The sequence below is a fragment of the Callithrix jacchus genome, chromosome 1 (genome assembly GCF_049354715.1).
Source record: "Callithrix jacchus isolate 240 chromosome 1, calJac240_pri, whole genome shotgun sequence".
Lineage (NCBI taxonomy): Eukaryota > Metazoa > Chordata > Mammalia > Primates > Cebidae > Callithrix > Callithrix jacchus.
In genome coordinates, this window is record NC_133502.1 from 198,563,653 (window position 1) to 198,589,055 (window position 25,403).

Genomic DNA, 25,403 nt, shown 5'->3' on the forward strand with positions numbered 1-25,403 from the left:
AACCATCATTACCAAGTTAGGTGTAATATCCCTAGACACTACTTGCTCCACCAATAATAGTGCCTGAACAACAGAAACAGACAATGGTATCAGCATAAGGTGTATCTGGATTAGTGTTAATACAACTCTATTTAATTGAAAACTCTAAAAGTAAAAAGGCAGGATACAATGTTCTCCATTGGAGAACAAAATAAAATACAGTAAATAAATGGATTACTGAGTGTCCACACTGGAGCCACAGAAAGCATTCATTACATTCTCATAAATAACTGTTTTCTGTCACTGGATACAAAAGTTGTGCTACCTCTTGGGTGTACATCTGCTACTCACTACAGATCTTAACAGAAACTCTCAATAGAAACCAGGTTCATTTCAAATACAAAGAATATTAGTTTCATGAATCTTTGAGCATAGTGGCTGCCCCCCCAAAATGCAAGTACAAAATCTGTCTGTGCTAAGCCAAACTAAATGTCCTTGAGCCCAGATTTAACTCCTAATTATGAATGGGGAAGTGAGTAGGAGGCGGAGGGGGGGTGCAGGCTGGGAGAAGTTTCTTGACAGCTTGTGGAAAAATAGAGATGAGCTCCAGACACCAGAAACTGCTTAAATAACCATGCATGGGTTACCAGAGGTGAGGCTGTGTAAACCAAGAAAAAGAGGACCCGAACCACAAGCATTAGCAGCTCCTTGGCACCTGCTTAGAAAAGATCAACCCCTATTTTCTTCCCTGCAGAGAGGGGCTGTTTTACTGGGTAAACATAAAAACTTGAGTGAGAGAGTAGGATCCCGCGGCCTGCTATTTAAGATGCTTTCCTTTAGCATACAGTGATTAATTAGGTGTCTATTAAAATAGCTCAAAGATAATCATTAAGTTTAAAATGCATAGGTACTGCAGTTCAATTAGCAAGGCTTATTTCCTCTAAGCACATCCTAAAAATAAAGATGAGGACGGGGGATAAAGCTGAATCGAGTATGAAGATAAGTAACAGACATCGTTTATTAGCAATGCCCTGAATTTTCCAGTATTGTGGCACCTAAATGAGTTCCTGGATCCTGTCACTGTTGACCCTAATGCCAAACAAATAACTGGAGCTGACAAAATTCAAGCAAGACTCCACAGAGTAAGTCAGCCCATTAAAAAAAAAAACGTTTGCATTAAATTTTGCAATAGCAAATAACAGAGGTGTAAAGAGAAATAACATTTAGTAACTTAAGAAACTGATTTCAACGGTTATTTTCCAATAAGCAGCTTTCTTTTCTATTTTTAATTACATCTCCCCAGTGACTCCTCAACCTTTCAGGTTCCCACAGAGTACCATTAATATAGTATAAGTAAATCTCATTAATTCAGGTCCTACTACCTTGGAATACATAATCATTCGGACAGGGGCTGGGCTGAAGTTTATCTTTGCATGATCTATGAAAAAAAAGATTTGCTACACAAATTAATAGAGTAACAAGATCTCGGGAGAGCTGTTTAAACAGTTCAGAAGTGTTTTAGAGCAATTCAGAAGCATTCATTTGCATATAATTATTATGCTAATTACAAATCATTCTTATCTATTCATTAAAGCAGATTCCCAAAGGACCACTAATTGTCAATAACTTGTTGGCCTAGTTTCTGTTACTGAATGTACCTCAGAGGGACAAAACTGCATTAAAAAATATTCTATAATTCAGCCCTCTCATTAATCCTTACTGGCTTTTCACCAATGAATCCTAAAAGCTGAATTGTTAAACAACTGTATTGAGAACTGAGAAATGCAGTCAAATCTACACCCCTGAATAGAACACTTTTTTGGATAATCTTTCTGATCTCACGGAAACCCTCCACAGAGTCCTGAGATGGGGGGCGGGGAGCCTGGCATGTGGGTGGTGGGGAGGGTATCGAGCTGTCAACAGCTCTATGCTAAGTGTTGCCACTGTGATCCACATGAGGTGGCTCTGTCTAGAGCACTGCTAGGCTAGAGCACAACCTAACTAATTGCTCATTCCATTCTTTCTGATCTTATCCTTTTCACCAACACTGTCATGTTTATGAAGGCAGACCCCGAAAGCCTCTGGAAGGACACAAATTAAGAGAGAAAGAAATCAGAATTTCAGCCCTGAAAAAGGCTTACAACCAGATGGCTGATGTGGCACACTGTATCCTACAACACAGCAAGGAAACCAAATAGTTGTGCTCCAGGATTAGATGGGGAGGTGAGGTCCAAAGAAGCAAGCACTTGAGATTCCTGTATAGCCCAGAGCTACTGCAGCCGGTGAGCTGCCTTAAGCAGCTGCCCGTGGGCTACACCCCAGCCCTCTCTGCAGGGGAGGGGAGGTTCCTGGTTTGGGCAGTTCACGCACAAATATGCAATGTATTTATTATTATAATATTGTATTGATTATTAGCATATGTTTATATACCATAACATTTAAGTATGAAGATATTAGCCAGGTGCAGTAGCTCACGCCTGTAATTCCAGCACTTTGGGAGGCCAAGGTGGGCAGATCACGAGGTCAGGAGATCGAGACCATCCTGGCTAACACGGTGAAAACCTGTCTCTACTAAAAATACAAAAAATTAGCCAGGCGTGGTGGCACATGCCTGTAATCCCAGCTACTCAGGAGGCTGAGGCAGGAGAATCGCTTGAACCTGAGAGATATAGGTTGCAGTGAGCCAAGATCATGCCACTGCACTTCAGCCTGGGCAACAGAGCAAGACCCTGTCTCAAAAAAAAAAGACATTTCAAACGCTATTCACCAATGAAATGAGTTTTAACAAACAAGTCAATTCCATAAAAGTGCTTGTTAAACATTACATATTTTAAGATTATACTGCACACACCTGAAATGTAAGTGATATGTTTAGAAAAGTTTTATTTACAAAGATGCATGTTTCCTTAAATGATAGTAAACCACTGAACATGTTATATCAATTTCCTTAAACTGAAATCGGGGAAAGCAGCCTATTAGAAATTCAGACTGAGCCCTCTCTCACTCTGAATGTTAGTTCACGATTTAGCCTTTAGCTTCTAAGTCTCAAGATCCCATTTACTCCATTAGCACTAAGTTAACAAATATTAAATGTAAAAAAGTTAAAGTATGAAAAAAATTAAACATTTTTTTAAAGCAAGAACAAAATCCAATAAGCAGTATCATTCCTGCCACCATTTTTGGGCACACACTTATGTGCCAGGCCCCATATCCTCCTAGTTAATGCTCACAAACTTGAAGTAAAGGTATCTCTCACCACCACTAAAGGCAGGGAAGTGAAATTCTTTGCCAAAATCCACCATCCTTGAGCAGAAGAGCCGGGACTCAGATGCTGCCCTGTCTGATACCAAAGCCAACTATGACCCTTTATTGCAAAAATGTGATTTACACTCTACCATTTAAGTACTTGAAGGGATGCTTGCTCCCTCTCAGCCTAGAGAGCCTCCCCCAAAAGAGAGTTTATACTGCCAAAAGGGAACTTTTGTAAAAAATGCACTTTAAAAACTTGACTTGGAGCTGTTTATACTTATTTCTTTAAAAATATCTGCCATGAGCTGCTCAAAAACATTTGCTGGCTCTGAGAGAATTTTATCCCCTACCCAAGGAACTGGAGCAAATCCTATTCATACCCCCAACACCTCCATTACCCATCCTGCCTTTTTACTTTTAAAACATGGAAAAAATTAGGAATGAACCTTAAAATGGATTCTAGTGAAAAAGTACTTTGTACAAAACATGCTTGTGCATGCCTATTTTTAATACAAATTTTAAAATCTTTGATAACATTTAAGCATGAAATAAGCAATATGCTGTTTTCCCACAAGAGGGCACTGCTGCCCAACCATGCCTTTGAATGTGGCGGACACTCTACATCTACTACTGGAAGTGATCAGAAAGTACGTGACCATGTAAGGCAGTGGAATAATGTAAAACATTTTCACGTTTCTTTTTAATAGGAACCATGCCTACATTTATTTATATCTTCTTTGAGGGTGGGGGGGAAAAATCTCTAACTTACTACCAAAGACCCTGACAACAGTCTGCTTCACAGTTTAGCAAAGGCGAGATGAGACAAGCATTTGACAAACTTCTTTGTTTTGCTACCTCAAAACATGTATTTGAGATGCTTTCCCCCTAAGCTCAGGAAAGCTACTATCACATGCGTTCATCTTGAGTTAGGAGCTGGGTCACAATTCTCATGTCTTTAGTATGCACACGCTTTATTTAATAATGAGTTTTTGGAACTCTCTCACATGTACTAGTGATAAGTTACACATTTATAAGACAGAAATGAACATCTAGGTTCATTTTAACAGCAAACGGACATGGTACTCCATTGAGATCAAGTGTCTCTGCTCACGCCGAAGAAAAGAACCAAAGCATTTGGCAACCACAGGCCTGGCTAGGACTGGCTGGATCTCAGCCACAGACTTCTAATAAACAAAAGCTCTTTTCAGGTCTAAAGAGCCGGGTAGCCACTGCACAGCTCCAAGAAGCAGAAAGCCCTTCTTAGGAAATGAGCAGCAGCAGCTGGAACAAATGTAACATCTAAAACACAGGAGGTTCTTGAAAGCTGAGAGAGAGAGCGAGAGAGAGAGAACACCAAAAGGACTGCTGACCATTTACGGTGTCATCTACCAAAAATTAATTTGAAGGATATATTAGGTAGATCCATAAAGAAAATGTCATTTTTGTAGCTCAAAAGCTTACAAACATTAACAACTTCACATGGCTTCAACCAATATTTAACTTTTTCTGGTTGTGTTCCATCATTCTTTTTAATTTTGAAGAGAAAAAGGTTGTAATATTATAAAGATTATTTAGAGAGTGCAATTACGAAGTTTTTTCTAAAGGCAGTGCAGTAAAGCATGTGTTACCAAGACTATCTACTCAAATACGTAACATCTGGGCACTCAGAGAAGGTATGATCAAAAGAAAAGATGGGCCAAATCCTTCTGAGAGCACGAGAAACAAACACTGCTTAAGTGTGACTAAAACCGACATGTCCATAAGATTCAATCTCAATAAATTAAACCACATTTCATCCGTTTGCCAACATTTAGAAAACAGTATGTTTAAAAAGAACAAAATACCTTTTTTTAAACAATATACACCTGTGGTTTAAAACAATACGCGTCAGATTGCTCACTAAAAAACTCAAATAATGGAATGGTATGTTCAAAGTGAAAACAACTAAAGGTATGGAAAAGCAAATCAATTATATTCATTCACAGAGGCAACTGAAATTTCAAAAAAACCAGGTACTGGCTTAGTATATTCCTACCATCAGCTAGAACAGGACACCGTTCTTCTTACCAAGACATACTCACCAAATAAAGAACAAGCAAAAAAGTACGAACTTTAAACACCAATTCATTGTCTTTGACAGCATAATCCTTGAAAAGATTAACCTGTGACTTCTACCCGCTGCTCAGAAGTTTGGATGAGCCCAACAATCCCATCACAGTCCTTTGACAAGCAATTAAAAGGGCTGTTCACTTAGTAAACTCTGATTAGTCTTTGAACTTTGACTATGGCTGCAGCCTGGTGCCCAGCACTGTTCTGTACCACCTGTGAGGAAAATAACCCTCTGGCAAAGGAGCACTCACATCCTACACAACCAACAGTCAGAAGCTGTGAGTCACTCAGACACACTAGCATGTTCGCTGATTAAGAATCTCACACTCTCTTTAGACAGATGCAATTATTCCTCTAACTGGAAAAAGATGTACCATAGCAACACAGAACAAATAGTAAATTCCAATAAAAGTGTATTAAATGAACAAATGAGAAAATGTAGGAGTGGTGTTCCCTGTAAGTATCCACACCAAAACACATCTTTGGGTCTCTAATCCTTTTATTCTATTGCACATATGCAAACTTCAAAATACATCAGAGTTCAGCAGTTGTGGGAGGAGGTGACCAAGACTACTAATAAGAACTAGGGTTTCAAGACTATAAAAACTAGGGTTTCAGGGGACTAGAGAAGAGAGATGTAAGAACAGGTGCTGCCTGTTTCCTCCAAATAAATTAAGAATACCCTTAATCAACATATTGCAAAGGAAGAGAAATCATATAGCAAAAAGATGTTCTAGAATGACAAAAATAAATTAAGCAGCTCTGCATTCGAGTCCTGGCTCCCCTTCCACTGCTTACATGGCTGGGGAGTGACAGCAGTTCCCTGGGCAACAAATTCCTTAACAGTAAAAATAAAGCTTAAGGTGAATATTGTCAGACCATGGCCTCCTCCTGCTTCCAAAATCCTACAAGGGTGCCTATACTACATCCTTCACCATTAATAATGTACACTAGGACGCAGTTTCTTAAAGATGAGCACGCACAGGAACTGCCTGCAGGAAGAGCCCTGAGCCCTACTCCAAAGATTCTGAAAGGGGAGGAGGCAACCAATTTGCATTTCTAATAAGCTGCCTGTGGGCAGACCATACTTGAGTGCAAAGGGACTCAGGGTTTTGGCTTGAGTCCTAACTAAAGGCTTTGACAGGCAAGCTCTGAAGTTAGCCAAAAATGTTCCCCAGTGACCTTCTGGGGCTCTAAAAAGAACCACCTCTTAACTTTCATGCAATGTTCAGAGAACTGGACTGGTGGGCAGACCTGGCCCACAACTGGGACTCAGGCACAAACAGACCTTCCTAAGGACCGTGGTCTCCAAAGGAGACCAAACTGGGGACAGAACGGGGGATGTGAGTGAGCTGGACTCAGCAGAGGTGATGCAGGTCTTGCAGAGGAGGCTGTTTCATCAGCAGCCCCATCCTCTCACTTGGGAGTGCCTGTGTCCTCTGGGGTATTAAGAAAAAAACTGTGACTAGTGAGTGGACCGACAACTTTGCCATAGGAGCTGGTGCTGACAAAGCTGCTTGCACGAAGTGCTTCTGCTGGAAAGAGACGTTGCAAACTGGTCCAGAGTCTCAACAGCAGCAACAACCCAAGGACCAGAAGGCTGGCTGCCTGGGGCAGGCAGGAAGACTCCAGAAGGGACTGTAGCACTCGGGGCCCAGAATTGTGTCCCCATTACTCCCTGGGGGGACATCTGCAAATGAAGAAAGGTACCAGAAAAAAGGATGGAGATTTTGGGTAAATATGACAATGGAAATTATACTCAAGGACAGGTAAGGAAGACGCACATGGGAGTAACGACCAGGGTGAAGCTAAAAAGGACCAAAGATGGAAGTGGTGTGAATAAAATCTGAGCTTTATCTTAGGAGCCCAACAAACTGACTGAGGAGCACACAAAACAGGGGTCCCTCCTAGCTCTGCAGGGAAGTCCCCGATCAATCAGAGCATGCCCTGCACATTCTGTGACCCAGAAATACATGGCACACGAGTTTCTAGCTTGTGTCTCTTCCTTTCAGGAGCATCATCCTCAGGGATGCTGAAATGCTGCGGTCATGGCACTGCGGTCACACAATGCTAACACTTGTTCTTGAATCGTCTCATTTAGAAAAAATTCCACCATGAATTGAAGCATTACACTCAAATATGCTGAAAGATATGGGTAAAAATTTCATTCTCTCTTTAAATCTGCTTCATTTTAATATTAAATAGATCCAGATTTTTAAACTACATATCTCAAGCAATTTAATGATTTTATATCATTAATATTTCCTTACTATTAACATGTAAAAAAAGAGATGTTAAGGTGCATCACTTCTAGGTATGTAAGCCTTAATATCTTGAATTAACATTATTTCTACTTAAAAAGTACCTTGAAAATTATAAAAATAAAGTCACATACTATGTCCTATAGAGGAAGGCTGATACAATCCTTTCTTGTTACACATAAATATCTAAAAATGTGGTTTCAATTTCTTTTTTTTCTTAAACCATGCTCATTTTCTTTCAAATTGCTTCCAAAAACAGAGGTCTTTCTGATGTTAATTGTGTATATACTTCGGCTTACACTTTAAAGAGTCTTCCTCTCCTGGGAAGTGACTTTTGTATACAAATCATGGAAAACTACTTAGACAAAGTGCTGGAGATGATTAAAAAGAGCCAGATTCAAATTTATACCTTAAAAAAAAGCAGAAGCAGATGTCAACTGACTCATTTGTGTATATTTTGGAAATGAGCTGAAGATATGCATGTGCATTTCATCAGGACATTGAAGGGATCCTAAACTTTTTACTATGGTTATATATCAGCGACAACTTTAGGAATTAAAAAACTTTAGGCCGGGCGCAGTGGCTCAAGCCTGTAATCCCAGCACTTTGGGAGGCTGAGGCGGGTGGACCACGAGGTCAAGAGATCGAGACCATCCTGGTCAACATGGTGTAACCCCATCTCTACTAAAAATACAAAAAATTAGCTGGGCGTGGTGGCGCGTGCCTGTAATCCCAGCTACTCAGGAGACTGAGGCAGGAGAATTGCCTGAACCCAGGAGGCGGAGGTTGCGGTGAGCCGAGATTGCGCCATTGCACTCCAGCCTGGGTAACAAGAGGGAAACTCCGTCTCAAAAAAAAAACTTTAAAACCTACACTGTGGCATTTTATGCTGCATACTCCTAGCTCTTACTATAATTTGATCTAACCAAGCACTTTTTAATCTAACCAAAAAGGTATTTGTTCATTTAGAAACAACACTAAGAATTTTTATTTTCTTGAGACAGAGTCTCTGTCGCCCAGACTAGAGTACAGTGGCATGATCACCGCTCACGGCAGCCTCGAACTCCTGGATTCAAGCAATCCTTCCTCCTCGGCCTCCCAAAATGCTAGGCGTAAGCCTCCATGACCAGCCAAAACTTTTATAATTGGAGGCACATGATATATAACTTATTATCTAGAATTAGTAAAGAAGAAATTAAAGTAGCATTTTATTTGTTTATTTACTATTTGAACAATAAAAAACTCCTCCAGAAACATACTAGAAAGAAAAAACATTTGCAAATTCTCTCTGATCTACCAAACCTTTACGGAAGCGCTTACTCTACACCATGCATCCAGCATCTTCCTAGGTCCTGGACACAGAAACGATGAGTACAGTACAGTCCTGACCACCAACAGGCACCTAGCTTACTGAGGAAGACTTTTCGGGAGTGATGCCTGGGTTCAAAACAAGGGTCTGAGGCTGGAGAGGGTGTGAGGGTAAGCAGGTGTGTCCTGCTGGAGCATGGTGTACCACTCTGTGACTGCGGGGATGTCAGGCAGAAGGACCCTTCCCTCTTAAAGGATATAACACCTTAGCAACACTTTGCTACAATGCCACTTTCTCTTGAAACAGGAAATCTGTTTCATATGGTAGATACATTCTAAAGGGACAAAAGAAATTAAGTGGGACATTTCTGCAGAAATCCCAGTCTACTTGGCTTGTTTCATCAGGAAGGGATGCAGCTTCTAGAATACTAGTGAGAACAGTGGCTAAAGCAATTAGTCATTACAGACTTTCCACAAGTCACCAACAAAAAGCCCTAATGACCCATATATTTCAATACATATGATTTCTGTAGCAAATTACTATGTGACCCTGGGTCACACTGACAGATTTTTAAAACAAATCCTTGTTGCTAGAGTTACTGTGAGACAATGTCACCCTCCAATTATGTAAACATGTCAAAGCATCCACCCAAGTGTTCAGTTATGGCATGAGTCAAATTGCATCTCTTCTCTGTGTGGTGAAGTATAGTTCATAAGCACTACCAAAAACAGCAAATCTACAAGAGTAGTATACAAGCTATCTGACAACCTAGCTGAGAGGGTTAAATCTTAAGGGTAATCAACAATCTCTCTGAATTAGAATGTTTAAGGGCTGTGTTTGCATTAAATCCACTTGCAGTGACAGAAAGCCCCCACCAGGTGGAGTTTCGAATTCTTGGTTTCTTGCACTCCCAACTATTTGTTTGTCCTGACTGATTATGAGGACTTGCCTATAAATTCACACAAATTTAATAATGCAGCCGTTTTCATTCTTTTCAAAAGCACGTAATATGAAGAAAAGAAATTCAACCATTTAACTTTTTTTTTTAATTAGTTCACTCAAGAAAAACCAGAGAAGGTCATGAAAAATCACTGATTAAGTGAGACTGAGACAAAAACCTCCAGGAGCCCAGATGCCACAGTACGAACTTTGAGGATCACTATACCTTCAGAAGGTCTCCCTAATTTTCTTTTTCCAAATCACCACCAACACATTCATTTGAGGGAGAAAGGGTCAAATCATGAACTTTTAAACTGGGTAAGACTATACACAGTGATCTACCTGACTTCAGATATTCACAACCGCCTAGGTGACCACAGTCTGCAGGTGAGGTGCTATCTTAGAGGAATACGCTTTCCCAGTAATCACGTGATCTCCTATTCAGAAGGTGCTTCCCTTGGGTCATAAAAATAGTGTTGAGAAAAGCGCAGGTTCTAGCCACAGCCTCCTAGCACAGGCCCAGACACGATGGGGAACTTGTGAAAGGGGATAATTCTCAGTTTACAAAGCAAGAGTGAAGCTCCCAGCTGAGCTGCAGGATAAGAGCTGGGGCTGCCTGAAGGGGTAGAATCTGGATCTGGCCATTAGCCATTCCCTACCCAACGTCAGCCTCCACAAGTTGTCCTCTGGTCCCTGGCACAAGGCAGACTCAGCAAATCTAGGAAGGGAATTCTGCCCCAATGTTCCCACCCGCCCCACCTCCCCAAGTTTAACATGTGACCCAATCCATGGGACCCGCCCCCACCCAATCGCACACTCCCTTGCTGGCCTATTCACAGTTAGTAGCTCTCAATTCTCGTGTCACTCCAATCCTTAAAGAGTAAGTTTTAGGCACTGAACATTGACTGCTGGTATGGCAGATGCATTCTAAAGTGAACCCCTCCCCACCATGATTCATGCTCATATAATTCCCTCCCATTAAGTGCAAGCAGAACCTCTAACTTGCTTCTAAGCCACAGACTGTGGCAAAGGTAATGGGAGGCTATTCCCTTAACTAATCAAACTAATCAGATCACATTTCCAGGCCACTAAATACGTAGTGATCTGTTATGCAGCAACAGAAAACATACAGCTGGCGAAAGGAGTTTATTCCCTGATCCACTGCACACACCTCTGTTAGACCTCAACTCTTCCACCCCATTCCTGTCCTGAGGAAAATCACAATTAACAGCATCTTATGCATTCTTTTTGATAACGCACACATAACTAAGCAAACATATTCCCATATAAAGATATATATTTTGGCCAGGCACGGTGGCTCACGCTGTAATCTCAGCACTTTAGGAGGCCGAGGCAGGTGGATCACAAGGTCTAGAGACTGACAACATCTTAGCTAACATAGTGAAACCCCGTCTCTACTAAAAATACAAAAATTGGCTGGGCGTGGTGGTGCGTGTCTGTAGTACCAGCTACTCAGGAGGCTGAGGCAGGAGAATCGCTTGAACCCAGGATGCGAAGGTTGCAGTGAGTGGAGATCACACCACTGAATTCTGGCCTAGCGACAGAGTGAGACTCCCTTCCCAACATATATATTTATATTTGTATATATATTTTTTGCTCCCTTTTGCGATAACAAATGGAAGCATATTATCCATACTTCTTTTCCTCCCTCCAGATTATCCTGACAAGGATTCACCATCAGTACAAACAGCTCACGCCCTTTTAATGACTGCACTGAACTTTATCCTATGAGTGCACCAGAATGTTTTTACTCAGTTCCCAATTGATAAAGAAACACTTAGACTTCTAATCTGAGGTTTATACACCTGCCACTTCACAGTGGGTAGAGTCAATTGCTAGAAGCAGACTTTTGCTGGGTCAACAGGCTATGTACACTTGTAATCCTGTAACGTACACAGTTCTACCAACTGATACTCCCACAGGCAACGTATGGGAGTGCCTGTTTCCTCAGCCCTTGCCAACCCAGGTGTTATCAAAAGGACATCAAATTGATTTTGCATTCCAGTACAAACTCTTGGCTCACAGTGTCTAGTTTCATCATTATCCTCAAGCTCATCAGGTTCATCTGACCAATATTTATGAGGGGCCCACTCTGTGAAAAGGGAACAGGTTGCTAAAGAAAGATAACAAAACACACCAATGAAATGAGCAAAAGCTTCTGAAATTCAGCAGAGAAGACTGCTTCCGACCTGAGCGAAATCTCCCTGGAGGAGGTGAGCTCCGACCTATCTAGATCCTGAACAACCTGTCGACTTCAGACAGAGAGAAAGGAGTCCCATGAGAACAAGCAGCGCATCGGGATGGGAAAGCACAGGACATGGTCCGTGGCAGAGCAGGGCGGGGAGACAAAGAGAATGCTCAGGTGGCAGCCCGAAGAGTGGCTGCCCCAGCAAGGCCTGAGCTAGAAGAATCAGTCAGCAAATAGAACGCTGATCTGAGAGTTGGGATTTCCACTTTTGGCATTAGCTAAGCGATCATGAGAAATACTAGCTTATCTGGGCTTCAGGAGGTTAGCCCTGAAACCAAACTTTCTGTAGCTGCAGAACTGTGCGTTCAAAGTAAATCTTAGTCAAGAGTAATGACAGGCAAGCACAACTGCACTGGCAGAGGGGAACAGGAGGAACTCAGCACTCTTGACTGCTATGACAAATTACCATTCTAGAATGTAAACGTGCTCTTCCCTTTCTCAACACTGTAGACTAGAATATTCGAGTGACAAAATTACCTAAAGGGAAGAATGAAATGAACAAACGAACTTCACAGAAAACCAAATTGGATCTGGTAAGAAGCAGTGACCACCAGGTGGTCCAGGTGTTTGGGATGGAAACTAATCCTAAAACATTAACTAGTTAGGCCAAAACAATGGGGTGGAACTTGAAGGGATAAAGTGTAGGGGCAGCTGTCAATGCCTGGGAAAATGGACAGGCAAGGATGTGCAGAAGAAAAAAGCAGACCCAGGGTCCCTGCGCCACTAGATCTTATAATCACCTCCTCTCTGAAATGGGGGTCTGGTCCTCCCCGCACCAATCTTAGCAGCACAATGCTCTGCTCTAGGCTTAAAATATGTCAACGGCACCTTTGCCACCAAAAAGCTCCTTTCCCTTTCTTTTTGTAACTGAGAAATGTGCATAATGGAATTATTTTTTTTTATGTCAAAGGGTCTGATAATCCTTATATATCAGTTCTTTATCCCCAACTAAGAGAGCACATTAGACAAAAAGCTACTGACGCAAAGGTTCACAGCAGCACTAGTCACAACAGCCAAGAGGTAGAAGAAACCAAATGTCCATCAACAGATGAATGCATGAACCAAATGCGGTCTATCCATACACTGGAATACTATTCAGCCACAGTTAGGAATGAAGTACCGACACACACTACGAAGGTGAATCTGGTAATCAAATGCAGAGCATAAGAAAGAAGCCACAGGAGACCATGCATTGCAGGATTCTATTTCTATGAAATACGCAGAACAGGCAAATCTCAAGAGAGAGAAAACAGGTTAGCAGCTGCCAAAGGTTAGGGGGAAGGAGAATCAGGGAGTGACTGTTCGTGAGTACAGGGTGTCCCTTTGGGGTGACAAAAATGTTTTGCAGCTAGACAGTGGTGATGGTTGCAGGACACTGTGAATGTACTAAATGCCACTGAACTGTACATTTAAAAATGGCTAAAAGAGTACACTTTAGGTTATATGTATTTTATCCCAGTAAAAAACAGTTCCCGCAAATCCAATAAACTTCAAAATAAAGTTATATCTCACTAATCTCTAAAACGTAACTTGGGAAATGGGAGCTAAGAACATCAAAAAACCATGCGTACACAGGTTGTGGTTAGTCCCCAAACAACATGTGGTATAAACACAGACTCTCAGGCCTCTTGTACAGCTGGAGCTGATAATAATGACAATCACTGCTAGCATTTACTGAACTACGCACTGGCTCTGTGAAACGACTGGGCTCTGTGTTACTACCCAAATCTCATCTCAAACTGTAACTACCACATGTCAAGGGAGTGACCTGTAATCCCCACATATTGAGGGAGGAGGTGATTGGATCGTGGGAGCAGTTTCCCCCACGCTGTCCTGGTGACAGTGAGTGAGTTCTCCCAAGTTCTGTTTAAAAGTTCCTCCTCCTCCCTCCTCCTCTCTCCTGCCGCCAGGTAGGCCATGTCACCTGCTTCCCCTTCCACCGTGATTCTAAGTGTCCCCAGGCCTCCCCAGCCATGCAGAACTGTGAGTGAATTAAACCTCTTTCCATTGTAAATTACCCAGTCTTGGGTAGTATCTTTACGGCAGTGTGAAAACAGACTAATACACTCTAAGTACTCACATATAATCCTGTAAGATACTTACTCTCATTTTACACAAGAGAGTACAGGCAAAGAGAAGCTAACCAACCCGTCCAAGATTAAAGAGCCAGCAGGTGGCAGAGCCTCAGCATGGAAATCTGAAGCCCACCTAGTTTCAGAATTATGTTCTTAGTCACAGATCCATGCCTCGCAACACAGACCCTCCTGATCTGGGCCCAATCCAGTCTTTCACTAACTATCCACCCCACACATCACCACTCCACACAGAGAACTATCTTCTCAGCCTTTGCATGTGCGGTGCCTTCTACCTGGAGCTCCTATCTCAAGTGCTGCTGCCATGCATCCAGTGCCTCCTCTCCTCTCTGAAGTCTGTGCTGAGGTGGAGGGGATGGGAACCAGGGCCTCCAAGGTTCTTGTGCAATCTGCCCTTACACTGTTCTTTCCACCAGCATTCATGCCTGTAAACACTGCCCATTTTCGCCTGAGGACAGGAACAAAGAATTTTTATGCCTCCAGCAAAACCAAAGGTGCTTGTACTCTGCTGGTGAACGATGTGGAAGGCAAACCTATGAACCATAAGACTGAGTCAGTCGAGCCATTTTGTTTGGTCCTCACCGCATTTTCCAACACCAACAACATAATGGGAACGCCTTCCCCAGGGCGCCCAGTCCTGGTGTGGCATACTGCTGCTTGATATTTTTGTGACGGGCAGCTCCAGGCTCGTAAGCCATCCTGACCTAGCCATTAACGGACTCACTCATTACTCCCAATTACTTCTCTTCCCATCATTCTTGCACATATGGTAAGTCTCAGCCATAAATGATACCAAGAGAAATAAAAGAGCATAACAGATACATAATTTCATTTCTATAGATTAAAAAGAAAAAACTCCCTATATAATGTCAAAGGTGGAAATATCCCTAAAATTGAAACAACTTCAAATCATGGCAAAACTAAAATTTAAGACCTTCTAGAACAAAAGTCCCTTATCAGTGCCCACACCTCTCAGCAGGAAGGGGGCCAGAGCAGAGTTGGCCCAGCCTGGCACAGGGTCACTGCTGGCACTCTCAACCCCAGCAACTTCTGAGAAAAGGTCAGGGACCTTTGTTTAGGCAAGTTTACCTTTAAATTTCAACACCAAACCAGACATTTTCTGTTTGACTTATTTCTGTTCAGCTTACAACACTGCCCAAGTTCAGGGAATAAGCACCAGAAATAGAAAGAGAAGGAGATCCTACTGAACACACTGTGCTTGACCATGACAAAACAAAGGGTGCCACTCTTAACCCAAAGCTTTAGCTCTCTAGATTAGAGGAAGAGGACCAGTGGCTGTATTTCCATGTGCCCTGTAAAACCAAAGCAGCACTTAGCACACCTAAAATAAGAACCACATTAATATTCACAAACGTAGGCGAGATAAGATGGGGATCTTGTTTTTGTTTTTTTGAGATAGGGTCTTGCTCTGTCACCCTGGGTAGTGTGCAGTGCTGTGATCGTGGCTCACTGCAGCCTCAAACTTCTGGACTCAAGCAATCCTCCCATCTCAGCCTCCCCAAGTAGCTGGAATTACAGACACGTGCCACCACACCCAACTAATTTTTGTTTTTTTTAAGAGACAAAGTCTCAATATGTTGCCTAGGTTGGTCTCAAGCAATCCTCCCTCCTTGGCCTTCCTAAGTGTTGGGATTACAAGTGGAAGCCACTGTACCCTGCCTAAGACAAAAGTATTAATTTGGCATGAGGAGTTCAGTGTCTTTACTTATGGAAAAAAATTTTTTTTATTAAGTCAAAAGCCAGGATTAGAAATATTTACATCTAACAGCATTCAAAATAGAAAGCTAAACGACTGTAAAATTAAAATAGTCTACACCTACTTCTAGAATCTAAAAGAAAATTTTTAAAAAGACACTACACCAACTATTTCCACAAATAACAACTGTAACTGGTTACTAAATACCTGTATGCAACTGAAATTTTTGCTTTCTGAATCACACTTGAAAAGTAAAAGGAATCTATATCATTTAAAGAAGCTCAAGGGAGAATTCTTTTGTAAACCATGTGTTTTGTTTTGTTTTTCAATGAAAACAACCTATACTTCCCAGGTATGTTGCGACTTCTTAAAGGGATCGCTTGTACAAAGGCAAACTCCACACAGAAAACAAACTGCCTCTGTCTTCTCTGGCCTCTTTGCTGCACACACCTACTGGACTACACTCCAGACTCATTTGGCACAGAAATGTAGGCTGTACAGTAAAGAAAGGAAATAATTTCTTTAACTTAATCCCAAATGTAATGGTAGAAAATAATTTTTAACTGTAAGAGAAAACTGGTTAAATGTCACTGAGTAATACTTACTGCGGGTTCAACTTCACTTCTATCTGCAATATCTATATGGACAATTTCAACAGTTTTCCATGTGTTTGGATCTAAACCGTGTACCTACCAATGACAAAGAGGAAAGAAACAAAACAAACCGTAGATTATTCCATCACGCTTAGATCTACAGTCTTTATCTGAGTCTCTCAGGGTACATTATAAGGAATTAAAAGACCCAAATTATTATTTCATTATATTAGCTGTCGGATATTTTGCAGGATCTAGAAATCTTCTGTTAGCACTGTAACAAATAATAAGGGAGAACAGAATGAGGACGCTGGCAAATAAATAGAAACCTCTCAATATTATCTTCTGAGAGTCCTCACAAATGATTTATGAAACAAAATATGCCAGCCCTATGTTCAACCCAAATGATACACAACCAAGTCCTCGTAACCAACCAAGTCCTATACAAATATAAGGTGACATTACAAGTTAAATTCAAATGATGTACTACATGGTCTAAAATCTCTCCAAATTTTGATTATCCTAAAGCTGCTCAGTTTCAGTACGATGCCAACTCCTCTATACGGCATATTGATCAATCATTTATTTCTGAAAAGCCATCTATGAACCAATTAGGAATTGTTTGAAAACTGCCAACGATCTGCCCATTTAAAAGCTGAAAATACCAGATTAAGTCATATATATTAAAGCACACCAAATAAACTCATCTAGATTCTACATTTTACAGGGTTACTAGGAAAAACAACATAAAGGCCGGGTGCAGTGGCTCACACCCGTAATCCCAGCACTTTGGGAGGCTGAGGCAGGCAGATCACCTGAGGTCAGGAGTTGGAGACCAGCCTGGCCGACATGGTGAAACTCTGTCTTTAATGAAAATACAAAAGTTAGCCAGGCATGGTGGTGCACGCCTGCAGTCCCAGCTACTTGGAGGCTGAGGCAGGAGAATCGCTTGAACTCAGGAGGCAGAGGTTGCAGTGAGCAGAGAACGCGCGACTGCACCCCAGCCTGGGCAACAAAGTGAGATTGGGAAAAAAAAAAAGGAAAACAACATAAAATGTCAAATGGTCACTTGAAAGAACAGTCAAATACTACAGATCAAAATTCAAAGTTCCATTAATTGGTATCAATAACATAAGAGCACAGTAATAAAACAGTAAAAACAGAATTTGCCACAATTATTAACTTAGTCTCCTATAATAACGTATCATCAGGTTGGAACAGATCTCTACTGGAATGAATGCACACCAGAAAACAGAAACTGCTGAGTCCCATTCCTAGAGATTCTGGTCTGGTAGTTCTTAGGTGAGTCAGGTTATCTGCATTTCAAGCCAGTCCCCAGATACTGTGCTGCTGTTGGCCCATTCAAAGACCACATTTTTGAGAACTGCTGGACCAAGGGCATCAACCTATACAAGAGGCCTTACCAATAGTTAATGATTACATTTCTTTGAGTCCTGACTCAAAGATGTTCTTGAATCTTAGCGATAAATGTGCACCAACTTACATAAGTCAAGAGCTTTTCAACATTTGTGTAATTATTCACACTACTTTATACCTCCTGCCTTTTGGTCACTTCTCTGACATCAGCCCATAATCTAGCAAAGCAGACAGGAGGTAAAAATTAAAGCAATCAATCCTGCTATGCAGAGCAGCTCCGGCAAACACTCAGAGATGAAAGCAATCTAATTAGCAAAACTAATGGCTAAAACTGGGCTGGGGTTTATTTGTGAATTTTACCCATGCTCTCTTTGTCTCAGATAAAGAGAGCTGCTGATCAAAACAGCAACCTCACCCAAGTGTTGAGGAAGGGACTGATAGGGAAAGGTCATTTGGTTTCTGGCTGCTTGCCTGCCTCACTCAATTTGACACAGCTTGGTGTGGTCAGATACTAGTCTTACACAGGTGACATTACTTTGGTGATGACAAAGGGAACAACATACAGGATTCTCATTTCCAGGGACTTCTGTACTAAAAGTGCAGAGTTGAAACTTACATTTTCTAATGTTCCCAAGTCTGGCTTGTGCCATGTTTCGATTTTAATGAAGAAATCATCTTTCATATATTCATTCTGCAGAAAAACACAAAAGGAAAATGACAGTGATCTTCTACCTGGTTCCTTGGTGCCACATCTGAGGGAGCTTTTCCCACTATGGGCATCCAGGCTTTGACTCTACACGGAGACTGATCCTCAAGTGACAAAGAATCATTAGCTATCTATTTTTGGAGACTTGTCAGGCAAACCAAATGCTGCATGCTTTTAAATAATTCTAACAATCCTACTTCACGCAGCATATTGGGCTAATGAAGCTGTGAGGTCCAGTAAGCAAACATGGCATTTGAAAGGAGTAAGAAAAGCAAAATAACATCAATAGGGAGATTTTGAGACAAGGGCAAAAAGAGCCCATGAACACTGGGAACATGCGTTACAGTGTGGGGGCCAGTGGAGGGGACACAGGGGGGAACCATGCAGGGGTGGGCAGTTAGCAAAGAATGGTTGAAAATAATTACTGTGTAAACAAAGTTTAAAGATGAAAGTAAGACACACAAAAATAGTTTTACTCACCGTTACAACTGAGGCACAGTGGAGAGGCAGGTAATAAAAGGAGAACATTTTCAGAATATTAATTGGAGTCAAAACAATCTGTTCCAATACTTAATGTCACAAAGACTAAACTATCTGAAAACACAACATTTATTTAGTAGCTATGTTTGCAAAACATAGTTTCTACACAAGTGACACTATATGGTACATTAATTTAGATTATGGAGTACAAATAAAATATGAATAATCTAATTTTTTAAATAATGCTAAAAAGAATAATGTCACACAAACAAAACATTATTTATAAGATGAATTTAGCAAATGATAGGATGCTGTTTCAGAAGTCTGTCCTATTCCTCCTCTATTACGTAGCAACGTAAGTCAAAATACTATTGAAATGCACAAAAAGACACTTCTGAGTGTGAATGACCTTCTTTTGGCTTACTCCTGGAGCCAGCATAGTCAGCAAGGACCCCAATGTGGCTGCCATGTGGGCATGAACTTATGCCTGCCAAAAAGTTCTGCGGGGAAGAACCCAATGCAGTCCTTCGTCTGCCATCATTTTGGCAGTGACTGTCCAAAAATTCATGGAAGACCTTGCTCAGTGTAACCCTTCTCAAAGACACTAGTACTGAGAGTCCCTTCTGCTCATCCTCAGGGTGGAGGGGTGAAATGGCTGCTGGGGGCCAGGCTTACTTGTTCTACAGTAGGGGTATGCATTCCAGGCTTTCTCATGAAACACCAAGGAGCCCTCAGGAGCAATCATCCTCACAAATGCAGGAACTTTGCTGGGAGAAGAGAGATACTGGATATATTTAACAGCACCATCAATTCTTTCTTCGTATCTATCAAACTGCTTGAAAGAGTACAGCAATCAAAGGCGATCATGTTCTAAGTTTGATAAACTAGTTTATTTCAATCCCAAAGTAATCCAGTAGAAACGAATATATAATCTTTTAAATTTGAAATAAAAATGATTAAGAATATTTAGCTGGGTATGGTGGCTTATGCCTGTAATCCTAGCATTTTGAGAGGCTGAGGCAGGAGGATAGCTTGAGCCCAGGAGTTTCAGACTAGCCTGGGGAACATAGTGAAACCCTGTCTTTACAAAAAATACAAAATTAGCCAGGCGTGGTGGCACATGCCTATATCCCCGGCTATTCAGGAGGCTGAGGTGGGGAGGATTGCTCGAGCCTGGGAAAGGGAGGTTGCAGTGAGCTGAGATCACACCACTGCACTCCAGCCTGGGTGACAGAGCAAGACCTTGTCTCACAAGGAAAAAACAAAGTAATCATATAGAAGGTTTTTATTTTATGTTTTTATAGAAGCAATTCTTTCTTAAGGACTTCTAACCTACTATCCCAATGTGAACCCTAAGAGTTAACGATTACTCATCCTGCACATTAATACAACATAGTTCTCTTAGTTAGATGACATTACACTGTTTCTAATGCAAAAAGCCCTAGAGTAAGGAGATACCGCTGAATAAAAGTCTCTTAATACATTTTACAGAACAGACCTGAAGAAAAATGACAATGTGAAGGACCCATGTAGAACGTGAGAAATTAAAGCATATCCAAGTACAAAATTGTGTAGGTATGAGGAAGAGAAAGGTTAAATACGTGATTAATACATGAGAAGCTTGTGCAAGCATATGATAATCAGAAACAATTCCAACATATAAAGGGGCAAAAGTCTTCCACAGGCCCATTACAAATAGAAAATGTTACTCATTAACAAACAAATGGAAAAATCAGTCTTACCAGTCTTCAAATAAATGCAAATGGAGTGACTGACTTACTGACTGGAGCCCACTGTAAAGAGTAGTTTTGCTTGCACAGACTTTTCACAGATCAGATTCAAATCCCAGCACCACCACTTAGAAGCTGTGCGACCTCAGGCACATTACTTGGCTTCTCTGAAATTCCTCATGTGTTGAATGGAATTCATATTACCTGCTCTGCAGGTTATTTAGAGAATTAAATCAAATATTATAATGTCTTTAGCACACTGCACAGTACAATGAGCTCAAAAAATGGTAGTTACTGCTTTTTAATTACAAGCTGACACAGAGCGGGGTACTTTCACATGACTCTCTTCACTTAAATCTTCCAGTGATACGACGAAGTAAGCATTATATTTCATCATTTCATGTAACCAGCATTTTAGTGTCTAAATAAATACCCATACGTCAAAACCAGGTCCTCAAATTTCAAGCCCTATGTATATTTCTCAAATCACAGATGTTTCTGAGAACTTCAAGCACAACTTAATTTGCTCAACTAAGAGAAAGAATAAACTAAGGAAATGTGAGCTCCAGAGAGGACTTCTGACAATGTAATATGACTGCGCATTTGACCAGAGCTATTCTTATGTTGGATTTCGCAGCCTAAGCAAGACAGATGGTAAGGAGCCCATGCCACACAGAGCTAAGCAGCAAGAGAAGAGGTAGTGTGGACCACTCTGTCACTCATCCTGTCAGTCATCAGGCCAACAGTGCTTAACAATGGGAACACAGCTTGGAGGTTCCACTTTTCTGGCAAATTAAATCACTGGAAAAGAAAAGTAGATATACGGTAGTACTAGTGAGACTCCCAGAACATAAAGTGATTTACAAGTGCCTTCACATCCTTCTAAATGAAAGGGGCTAATTCTCTGATCACTGATTTCCTTTCAAATGGTGGAACGATTCATTCAAACTTCAGAAACATGAAGCCAGGATAACTGAAAATATCATCACCTTAAAAGTCAAAGCATATCTAGTGGTCCAAAAAATGTATCACATTGCTAAAGGACTAGAACCGAAATTCCTTTAAGTGTGGGTGAGGTCTAATCAGGGTACAACGGAACACATGAGGATAATTTTTTAAGCCAAGCTATAAGATTACCTATTCATCCAAAAGTATGGCAAACAGATCTATCAATGGTTTAGTTGGTCAACCTAGAAAAAGCACGAGAGGCGGGATGTGGTGGCTCACACCTGTAGTCCCACCACTTTGGGAGGCTGAGGTGGGTGGATCACCTGAGGTCAGGAGTTTGAGATCAGCCTAGCCAACATGGTGAAACCCTGTCTCTAGCAAAAATACAAAAAATTAGCCAGGCGCGTTGGTGCATGTCTGTAACTCCAGCTACTTGGGATGCTGAGGCAGGAGAATTGCTTGAACCTGGGAGACGGAAGTTGCAGTGAGCTGAGATTCTGCCACTGCACTACAGCCTGGGCAACAAAGCAAGACTCTGTCTCAAAAAAAAAAGAAAAGGCATGAGGAACAGTTCTGTATGAACTCAGACACATACTTTAACTATCCTATTTATTCCTACAGTGCCTGATATGTGAAGAACTTTAATATTCATAAATGTCCTAAAATTTGCTGACTCAAAATAGAAGGAAATTAGAATATCATTAAAGGCCAACATGAGCCAAATCTACATTAAAATTTTAATATTTCTTTATCTCACTCTGAATGCCTACCTTATTTCTAAGATACTTTTCCCACCATGTGAATTCCAACAATTCATTTTATGTTTTGACTGAGTTAATCAAGTTCAAACTTATAAGCTAGCTTTATTTCAAATTTACTGATTTTTTGTTTGAAAACATCAAATATATTTCTCCTCGATGAATCTAAGTAAATGACTAAGTATATATGGAGTAAATAAAATTAAATTTCAATTCCGCTTCAAAGCTAAGAAATGTTCATTAATGGCAACCTTAATATACCCCTAACATGGTAGTTCAGGTGTGCCGTTTACATAGAATTGAGAGCATATACGTCATTTTCCCACCACATTACCACTTAGTTAAGACCCGTTAGTAAAATGCAGTGGATTCCTGTTTTGGAAGCTTAGAGAGCTTCAGAAAAGGAAGAATTATTAACTGAATTAACAAAACGGATGTAGGCCTTCAAAAACAAACATGCAAAAAGAACAATCCTCCTCTTGTCCTCCCAAACTATTCACAAATGGTGCTCCCTCATGATAAACCAATATTCCTAACAGTGCTTACTTACCTCCAGTAAACATGGCTAGATTTCAGCCGCTTAGAGTAAGAGTTAAGAGTTATCCATAGCACAATGCCCAGGACCATGAAGACTCTTTAAGAATTCACATCCGTTCTCCCACTCGGAACAGTACTTTAAGAATATTTAACTTCCAGGTAAAATATGACCATAATGGACACTGAACGCCTGATCTAGGTGCATTCCTTTTTAAATCCTATTCCTGACATGGCAAATCATTTCCAACTGTACTTTTCCCTGGAAATTCTTATGTCTATCTGTAAGCCACACAAGCAAGATAACTTTCCCCCCTTCTCCTTCCTACTGCAGATGAAGATAAAGCACAGAAAAATACAAGGAAGAATTTGAAGATCACATTCATTTACCACAAATAAACCAATTAATCTTTCATTTTATGATCAACTGCAATATCCCTTAAATACACTGAGAAGCCTTCTCTTCACCCATCAGGAAAAGCTCAGTTGAGAAGACAAAAAAAGAAAGGGCCAGGTGCAGTGGCTCACGCCTGTAATCCCAGCACGTTGGAAGGCCAAGGTGGGCAGATCACCTGAAGTTGGGCATTCAAGACCAGCCTGGCCAACATGGTGAAACCCTGTCTCTACTGAAAATACAAAAATTAGCTGGGCATGGTGGCGGGTGCCTGTAATCCCAGCCACTTGGGAGGCTGAGGCAGGAGAATCACTTGACCCAGGGAGGCGGATGCTGCACTGAGACTGAGTCGAGATCATGCCACTGAACTTCAGTCTGAGGACAATGAGACTGTCTCAAAAAGAAAAATACACACACACACACACACACACACACACACACACGGTACCTCATTCATTCATCCACTCAAACATTTACTGTGTCCACTGTGCCAGGCCAGGGACTGTGTAAATAATGGTGAGCACACAGGGACAATTCCTACTCAGAGTTTATTTTTACGAATAGAGGCAGAAAATAGATTAGTAAACAATAAACACAAAGAGAATTATTTATCAAGCAGTGCGGTGAAATTAAAGAACAGGGTCCTGGGCAATGAATAAGTGCAGCAAGGGTAGTCAGGAAGGCCTCTCTGAGAAAATAAATTACAACAGTGATCCAAGGGTATGGAGGCAGGGAACAGAACAGGAGGCAGAGGGAACAGCATGACTACAGGTCCTAAGACAGCAAAAGACTTAACCTGCTTGAGCCACTCTTAGGCCTCCAGGATGAGTAGACTGCAGTGACCAAACATGGAGAGAGGGCAGAAAAACCACATGGGCCCCACCTTAGAGGTCACAGAGTTTAGATTTTATTCTTGGTGTGATGGGAAGCCAACGAAAGCTTTAAAAAAGTAATGGCACAACCTGACGAGCTGTGTGATCATTCTGGCTTTGTGTGAAAAATTAATTGAAGTGGGCGAGACTGGATGGTTGCAAAAATTAACTCGAAATGAATAAAGACCTAAATAAAAACTGAAACTATAAAATTCTTGTAAGAAAATAAATATGTAAATCTTTATGAGCTTGGATTGGGCAATGATTTCTATGATGACACCAAAAGCAAACACTACAAAAAGAAAAAATAAATTGGACTTCATCAAAATAATAAACTTTTTTTTTTTTTTAAGAGACAGGGTCTTGCTCTGTCACTAGGCTTGAGAACAGTGGTGCCATAATAAATCACTGCCACCTCCAACTTCTGGGCTCAAGCAAACCTCCCACCTCAGTCTCCTGAGTAGTTACAACAGACATGCAGTATCGTGACGGGCTAATTTTTAATTTTTGGAGACGGGGTCTCAGTATGTTTTGCTCTATTGCCCAGGCTGGTCTTGAAATCCTGGCTTTAAGCAATCCTTCCACCTCAGCCTCTGAGGTAGCTAGGACTACAGGCATACACCAAAATTAAAAATTTTGTAAGCTTCAAAAGACACTATCAAGTAAGTGAAAACTCACAGAATGGGGGGAAAATCTGCAAATCACCTATATTATAGGAAACTAGTACCCAGAATACATAAATAACACAACTTAACAAAGAAAACTCAATTTAAGAATGGGGTGCGGTGACAGCTCATGGGTCTCTGAGACCCAAAAACTGAGAGTGTTTTCACACCCCAGGGGCTGCTCCTGCAGCTCTGCAGCCATCACCACCTCACAGAACTAATATATTGAATTACATTGTAAATGCTATGGATACCGTTTGGATTACCATGAGAAAAAGAGAAAGAAGGAAAGTCGAGCGGCTCGAAGACGTTCAAAGGGCCGGGTGCGGTGGCTCACGCCTATAAACCCAGCACTTTGGGAGGCCGAGGCGGGTGGATCACGAGGTCAAGAGATCGAGACCATCCTGGTCAACAAGGTGAA

General features: G+C 41.2%; 1 protein-coding gene and 1 long non-coding RNA gene across 3 annotated transcripts in view; one reads left to right on the forward strand and one right to left on the reverse strand.

Annotated features, from left to right (window-relative positions):
* The window catches only part of PITPNB (phosphatidylinositol transfer protein beta), a 68,346-nt gene that overhangs the window by 25,663 nt on the left and 17,280 nt on the right, over positions 1-25,403 (reverse strand). For both annotated transcript variants that reach the window (XM_009008505.4, XM_002743636.6), the window contains exons 4-7: positions 19,757-19,848; positions 19,082-19,089; positions 18,512-18,586; positions 16,531-16,614 (exon numbers count right to left, since the gene is read on the reverse strand). In XM_009008505.4, the coding sequence (XP_009006753.1) occupies positions 16,531-16,614; positions 18,512-18,586; positions 19,082-19,089; positions 19,757-19,848 (259 nt within the window). The remainder of the gene's footprint in view (positions 1-16,530; positions 16,615-18,511; positions 18,587-19,081; positions 19,090-19,756; positions 19,849-25,403) is intronic.
* On the forward strand, positions 12,505-25,079 carry LOC118144849 (uncharacterized). Its single transcript, XR_004729693.3, has 3 exons — positions 12,505-12,648; positions 21,304-21,465; positions 23,386-25,079. It is a non-coding gene; the product is annotated as an uncharacterized LOC118144849 (long non-coding RNA).